This window comes from Pundamilia nyererei, unplaced genomic scaffold, assembly GCF_000239375.1.
Source record: "Pundamilia nyererei isolate P.nyererei 1_Seehausen unplaced genomic scaffold, PunNye1.0 scaffold00076, whole genome shotgun sequence".
NCBI lineage: Eukaryota > Metazoa > Chordata > Actinopteri > Cichliformes > Cichlidae > Pundamilia > Pundamilia nyererei.
This window is the reverse complement of record NW_005187477.1, coordinates 2,499,108-2,506,808: the sequence shown is the minus strand read 5'-3', so window position 1 is coordinate 2,506,808 and position 7,701 is coordinate 2,499,108. Positions and strand designations below refer to the sequence as shown.

The following is a 7,701-nucleotide window of genomic DNA, read 5'->3' as shown; positions in this document are numbered from 1 at the left end:
ACACACACACACACACACACACACACACACACACACACACACACACACACACACACACACACACACACACTCTTGAATCATTCATTACCAAATGGCAGCGTAAACAGGGTGTGATAAACAATAGACGCCCTTACAAAGTTTCCATGACCGGCCCAGTACTTATGACATTACACACACACATTCCAGTGTTACAGCATCTCAGCGTCACCCAGTTGGCCATGATATCACCTTCCTCACCGACCCTCTCCATCCATTGATTTTCAGCGTCCGTGTTTAAAATAGCCACAGGCTGCCGACATGCGCCGATCAGATCGGGCTGTGAACGGGACGATAACCCTGCTACTGAAAACGTCTGGAGACAGAATATCTGTGTCTCGTGTGCAGCTTGGAGTAAGTTGAAGGATTGACTGTGGCTGATGGTCTCACTGGAATCTGAAACCCCAGAAACAGCTGAGAACACAAACAGTTGTTCTTGGATGGGTGGACATGCCAACGCATCTGTAGTTTCCTTCCACCGGTACAATGTCCTGTCATAGTGGTGACACTGGAAAGTGTTTAGTCTAACAATAGAAGCTTTTAGCTGTGGAATCGACAGGAAGTGACATCTGAACCATGTCAAACCGTGTGACAAAAGTAATCTGATTATCTTGGGTCGATCTCATGTTGTCAGGACTTAAGCGTGGTATTTCTGATACCGTAAACTTAAACCTAACATAAGTTTTTATATTTGTAAAAAACTAGTTCGTGTCTCTGCCGTGCTGAGCCAGGACTTCTTACCTGACAGTGGCTCTCTGGGTTTAACCTCCTCCACCGGCACCGACTGGTCCTCGGGACCCTGGGACGACTGGTCAGTCATGGACTCCTTCTTCGTCTTCCCCAGGCCCACCATCCTCATGAAGGACACGCGGCGGCTGGTCGAGTCGCCCTCGCTCTCCGAACAGTTCAGCTCACCGTTGGCTAACGATTCCTTACGGGAGGGGTCACGATATTTTCCTGCAAACCTTTTGTGAAGACAAAAAGAGAAAGGTCAGAGACTGTCACGAGTCCAGCAACTACCCCCCACGGACCAAACTCCGCCACAGTTCCCACAGAGGTCTCTACCCGCTGACACTTTTACTTTACTAATCTCATAATTTTTGTTTGTATCTTGAACTTGGAACTTAAGAACTTGCCAAAACAAAAAGCTTATCGTTCCACCTCGTCCACATCAAGGCCTCTAATCCTCCTTCCCCTTGAGCCACGTTACACTGACAGATTTTTAATTCCTCTAACAGATCCCTGTAATCTCCTATCTAAACATTCACAAATGCCCTTCCAAGTTCTTATCTTCTATATTGAATGTCAGTGTGAATCCTTCATTTCGTCCTTACAAACTCAGCCCATTCATAATCTTTCATCGCCATTACTCTAATCCCACGTTTACCTGAGCAGACTTCCTTCAGAACTCCTCCTTCCTCTCTTCTTCTTCTGGGAAGGTGAAGGTGAGGGCGACCCTTGCAGCGACCCTTGTGGGGAGAGCGTGGAACTCTTTCCCGACATCCTCAGGTTCTTCCCCAGCTTCCCGAGGCTCTTCAGCGGGGACATGAACTTGAAGGAACCCTTCACCGAACCTCCTCCGCTTCCTTTTTTCCCCTCGTTGGCCTCGTTCTCATCCTCCTCATCCTCAAATGGGTTGCGGTCCCTCGGCACATCGCCGTCCAGCAGGGAGCTGCCGGGTGACCAGTGGTTGCCATGGCCCCCGTTACCATGGATACTGTCGTCATCATTGTCAAAGGGGTTATGATGGCGGGGTGTGATGTTGAGGCTCATCCTGCGGATGAATAGGGCGTTGTCTAGAGTCGGACCGCCTTTTAGGCGCACTGGGAGATTTTTGAAGATGGGCATGATGGAGCTGGGGGAGGGGGGAGAGGGAGGGAGAGACCTGGTAAAAGAAGGAAGGGGGGAGGCGTCAAAGCTTCATGATGGTATTAAAACGCTATTGTGCAAAACCAGATTCAGCTACAAACATCGTCACAGTTTTCATCATGTACAGGTCAGAAGTTAGAGGCCCAAACAGGAACCAGTTTGGCTCCAGAGCCCCTGCTGGTGTGCGAAGACCAGTGTCTGCTGTTTGTGTCTCACCTTCCTCGTCAGAAAAACCATCGCACAAATCCCGTTCTCACAGTTACTGACGTATAAGCTGCTAGAAATGGATCATTGCTGCTGATGCTCTGTAATTAAGAAAAACATCGTAACGCGCTTTGATTGATATCAGCGCAACAAGAAAAACACGTTTCCGCCCCGTCACTGCGTCGATTTTTTAATCACGATTAAACCTGTTTATTTATCAACTTGTTAGTTTTACTGGAAAATTACATTTGAGGTTCATCTTTTATTATTTATTATATTAGTTCTTTACAATATGATAAGGATGCTCACTATACTAATAAAATACTAATAAAGTTTGAGGCTGAAAATGAAAAAGTTCAGAAGATTTTATTTAGTTTCATCAGGATGAATAATCGCCCACGGGACACACCTGAAGGACACACCTGAAGGACACATCTGAAGGACACACCTGAAGGACACACCTGAAGGACACACCTGCTTTTTTGTAACTTTTTTAGTGTTTGAGCTCTGATAAGACTCCACCCTGATGTAAGCTGTCGGTTACACTCTGACAGCTGCTCTGATAATGCAGAGGTCACACTCACGGTGTTGTGATGGTCGGTGACCATGGCAACACATCCGCCTCCTACCCGAAGATGTCCGAGCTGTCAGTTTGACCTCGATGTGGAAGATTGGTTCGTGTGCATCATAAATATAATCACATGATAAAACAGCAATAATAACACAGTTAGTTTTAATGTGGACTCTGATGGTGGCCACACCCACACGGCTGAGGCGCAGGTTCCTTCTTTTTGGCTCAAACTCATCGCAGACTTTGAAAACCTGCATGAAACCGCGGGGAAGCCTCCGACAGACAACAGGAATAACCCCGTAAACAAGCAGGCAGCGTCGGATATATCAGGACTTTGCCTCTGGGGATAACAGCTGATATTTTGGGGCTTTCGATGCAGCCAGCGGACATCCATGCCGAGACTTCCTCTTCCATGTGCCGGTATTTGTTTACAAATGCAGGAACATTTAGAAAAGGCTGAATATTTCATTTCCACCCGATGAGAAAAACTGTCAGGTCTTTACGCTGAGACGTGTTTCCAGAGCCGCCCAGTGTCGTGCTGATTTTCAGATTGCGGCTGTCAGAGAACAGAAGATAAATTGTTCTTCAAAGATAGCAGCTTTGATGACTTACAGGAGGACGAAGGTGCTCTGACGCACATCAGGACACACCTGACTATCACAGATGCTGCAGGTTCCTTTGAACCTCTTCAGGAACGTTTTCAGAACGCTCTAACAGAAATCGAGCTCTCCGATTGGCCGGCAGGGGTCTTCTGAAATAATGTCAGCAGTCTGAGGCGCCGGTAAGCCCGGCAGCAGAATGACAGCGAGCAGATCCTGTCGTAAAGCAGCTGGTGTCACATGTTCCCAAAACCATAAAGCCTGAAGACAAAGACTCATAAACTCTGCAAACATTAACAGGCAGCCGCTCGGTAATGATTCATGGGAAACCCTGTAATGATTAAATGTGCCCTCGACCAGCGCGGCACTCATTAATGTCCACTCTGTAAACTCCACCGGCGATTTTAACACGTCTGTGCTGAAAACTGAAGCAGACTTCCTTCAGACTGAAACATGGACACACACAGGACCTGAACTGGATTTAATCCCAGATTATCAGCCAACCTGGATGCAGTCTACGGGAAGCTGCATCCATAGACTGCATGCAACAGTCCTAACATTCACACCACTTGATTTCTCCATGTTTGACCACCCCTCAACCCCCGATCCGACGCTGGTCCCCCTGCCAACCCGCTCCTGGCGGTCTGGAGGCTGTACCCGGGCCCCGCCTCGTGGGCCCAGGAGTCCTCGCCTCTGCCTGTCACACTATCGTTGTCCTTTCCGCTCCTATTGTTTGTGTCCAGAAGCTTCCGCGATGCCCTGCGACCCTCTTGAAGAAAACAGGCTGTGTGCGAGCGCCACTGGGCTCCGCATGGGTTTCCTGAGCCTGCCGCCAGGGCTGCTGGGTATTTATGGAACCAACACCACTGAATCACTTCCCACTTCAGCCTGCTGGCTTTCTTCACTGTTTTCCTCACATGTGTGTGTGTGTGTGTGTGTGTGTGTGTGTGTGTGTGTGTGTGTGTGTGTGTGTGTGTGTGTGTGTGTGTGTGTGTGAGGGAGTCTATTTCTGGCAGCAGCGGCGTGTCCTGAGCTGGTGAGACTGGAAACCAACAACATGAACAACATCCGCTCCCAGTGCGCCCTCACAGTCATGTTTCCATCACTCGGGAGGACACTGACTTTACTACACAGACAGACGTGCGTTCAGCGACAGAATCCACACAAAGATGCCGAGTGTAATTCAGCTCTTTAACGTCTGTCTGTGGCCCAACTCAAACACAGAAATCAGCGATGGAAGGGAGAATCGAGCAGCGCGACTGGTTTTACTGGCTGGGCCCACATGAGATTGAAGCTTTGGAGCTCTGTTTGCGGTCTCTGAGTTAAGGCCGCTGCTCACCTCCGTCATGCTGCTTCACCTGGTCTCACAGATGAAGCACGGCGTCTGACGCTTGATTTGTCTGTGCTGTTTTATTTTAGATCCTAAAAGTCTGTTAGGAGCAAAAACACCAGCCAATCAGACTACAGCTGAGTACAGATTAGATGTTCCACCTGTCATCCGTCCATCCATCACATCCTCAGAGACACCTCGCTGCTCCACAGTGTCGTCACACACACGTGTGGACGAGTTCAACGCGGTGTTTAAGCATCACGTGGAGGCGAAGGAGTCGCGACCTTTTCAGTGTCACAAAACAGACAGGAAGCCAGGAAGAGGAGCAGATAACCAATCAGAGGGAGGCACAGACTTCAGCCCTGACCTTCAGCGGCTGATTAATGACTGTGTAGATAATCAGCTGATTAACGTCTGCTGGAGGAAACAGAACGTCCAAAAACAGGAATCATTTCATAAGAAGGGCCGGCAGCTGATTGCCTGCTTCCTGCCCACATTCATCATCGATTCGTGTTTTTTCAGCTCAAACTCTCGATGCCTGACTGGATGTCTGCGGCCCAAACACGAGAACGGACGAACAAATCTGTTCCCACTGCAGACGCAGAACAGTAACGCAAGCTTTCTTACAGGGGGCGGCAGTTATTCGCCAAATGACCAAATTCATGGGCTGCATCCTCCTGAGGCCGTCACAGCGACGAGACGACGGCTGCTTCAAATGCGTCCTTCATTTCCCCGAATTTGAAGGATGGGTCAGTGTGTCCTTCGTGGCCCGATCTATCCCAGAATTCATAGCGCGGCCCAGCCAAGTCCAGTTTCCAACGTTGGCGGCAGTTTTAAAATTACTCTTATTTAAAATTACTCTTATTTAAAATTACTCTTATTTGTCTTTCTGGGTCACAAAATAAACTTTTAACACATTTGAAGGCGAGACAGTAGCTGTGGAAACATCAAATATCTGCAGATTTATCAGGACATCACATGTTTGCAAAAGTGCTTCGACGTTTTCGAAGACATCTGTTACCCACCCGCTCGATAGCTGACCGGGGCGAGAACGGCGAACTCCCGGCACGTCGTTTTCAAACCCACCGCCGTCTGTCACTACTCAGGTTAAACGTGATATACACGTCACTCAGATAACTTAAAATGTTATTGTTTGGCTTTTTTCACTGTTTGATTTGTTCCTGAGTGAATCTGTGTGGCTGAGATTAAAGTTAGTTTTCACACAGCTGAATAAACGTCAAACAGAAAACCGATTGAACAGAAGTGAGAGACGGTCGAGAGTTTACTCCAGCGTCCTGTTATATTCAGATAGCAAGGAGCAGACGGCCGAGTTCATTCAACTCCACCCAGACAGCGGCTAGAACGTCCAATTTCACAACCTCCAGTCTTCTCGGCCTTGGGAGGATGAATTTGGACGCAGCTATTGATTGGATGCAGATGCCATCTTGACCCCTTCAATCGCAGCCCGTTTTGCTGCCATCTTGATGCACTGAAGACGCTTTGAAGACAGGAACTGACTGCAACCGCAGAGCTGGTCTCAGTCCTCAAAGCAACCATTTCAAAGGCAACAAGCTGACAGTTTCACTGAGCACGATCACAACTGCTGCTCTCAGTACTGTGACTGTAAAGCAGCCCAAACACGAGAAGCTACAGCTGACATCAGCAGGACGTTCACACCACAGACGATCGTTTGGGTCCAGATGGAGTCACAGCGGTCTCTGTTAGCTAACGCGAGCAGCTACAGTCGTGCAGTCTGCTCGGGGACGCTGCTCATTCATGTGTTTCATTTGTTTCTGTTCTGCAAAGGGACAAAAGGTGAACACACACAGTAATCCATGTTGTGTTTACACACAGTGAGCCTGTGAGCAGGCGGAGGTGGAATTTTACTGGGAATCTGCTGCTCAGTGACTGGAATGATAAGTGGCCAGTTTGATGCGGAAGCTTCTCGCCGTGTTTCTGGACGTCAGGCTGACGGCGTTCATTCCTGGTCCTGTCCATGCCGCTCACTCCCAATAAACATCTGAATGTCTTCATCTCGGCCTCCACCTTCTCCATCACTATCCATCCCTGACACTCGTCTCCATCTACACCACCCTGCCTGCACTGTCCAAACCTCTGCTGCCTCGTTTCCTACATTAATGGTTCATACACAGCGACGCTGTAAACATAACTGCCAGCAGCTTCCTGTCAGCCGACATCGACCCCCGCGCTGCCATGCGTGTGACCGACGCGCCTTCTGCTGCAGGACTTTCAGTCCCAGCTGCACGTTCCTCTCTGCAGGGAGGACATTTTTCTGAACAGCTGCTTTCTCTCACAGACGATGCTGAGCTGACAGTTTTTCCTTAATGGGAGACAGATGCAGTGTGGGTAACCTCATATCAGAGCAGTTATATTATGTGATGGTAATTCGATAATCGTCCCGAGCGGTGTCCTGGCGTTTCAGAGCGATCTGTGGAGCGCTGGCTTGTTTTTCTGTCCTCTGCCTGCAGGCTAACCTGTGCAGCCTGTTCTTATTATCGCTGCAGCTGCAGCTCAGAGTGCACGCCGGCCTCGCTGTGTCCCGACTGTTAAACAGCTTCCTGCTGAGGAGGGCAGCACGTGCGCGCAGGAAGAGGAACCGAATTCAGACAAATTCCATCGATTTATTTATTATTACTTTTGTGAGCTACATGATAATAACCCACCCGTACACACACGCAATCCTGGACTTTAAAACTGGGAAGTAATGACCGTGGCTCAGCCCCACCCAGCCGGTCTGAGCTGGGTTTGACTTTGGAGCCATAAAGTTCTTTTTATCAGAGCAGCCCGGCTCAAAAACACACACGATGGAATATTTACACCAGAGCCTGCTTCATGAAGCTGCTTCTACGTGTGGAGATGAAGGAAAAGGTGGAGACGAAATGTTAAAAAAGACGTCACAGTTCCCAAAACCTGTGTGTGCGAAAAGGTGGCTGTGGAGAGCTGACCGTGTAATGATGACTGTACTCAGCACAGCTTCATGTCCCACTCACAGCATAAAGGAAAAGTACTGCACACACACACAGACAACACACACAGACACACACACACACACAGACAACACACACACACAC

General features: G+C 48.9%; 1 protein-coding gene across 2 annotated transcripts in view; it reads right to left on the bottom strand.

The window, feature by feature from the left end:
* exoc3l2b (exocyst complex component 3-like 2b) overlaps window positions 1-7,701 on the bottom strand; it is a 48,644-nt gene that overhangs the window by 17,330 nt on the left and 23,613 nt on the right. For both annotated transcript variants that reach the window (XM_005737490.1, XM_005737489.1), the window contains exons 2-3: window positions 1,424-1,921; window positions 778-1,001 (exon numbers count right to left, since the gene is read on the bottom strand). In XM_005737490.1, the coding sequence (XP_005737547.1) occupies window positions 778-1,001; window positions 1,424-1,884 (685 nt within the window). In that variant the 5' untranslated portion in view covers window positions 1,885-1,921. The remainder of the gene's footprint in view (window positions 1-777; window positions 1,002-1,423; window positions 1,922-7,701) is intronic.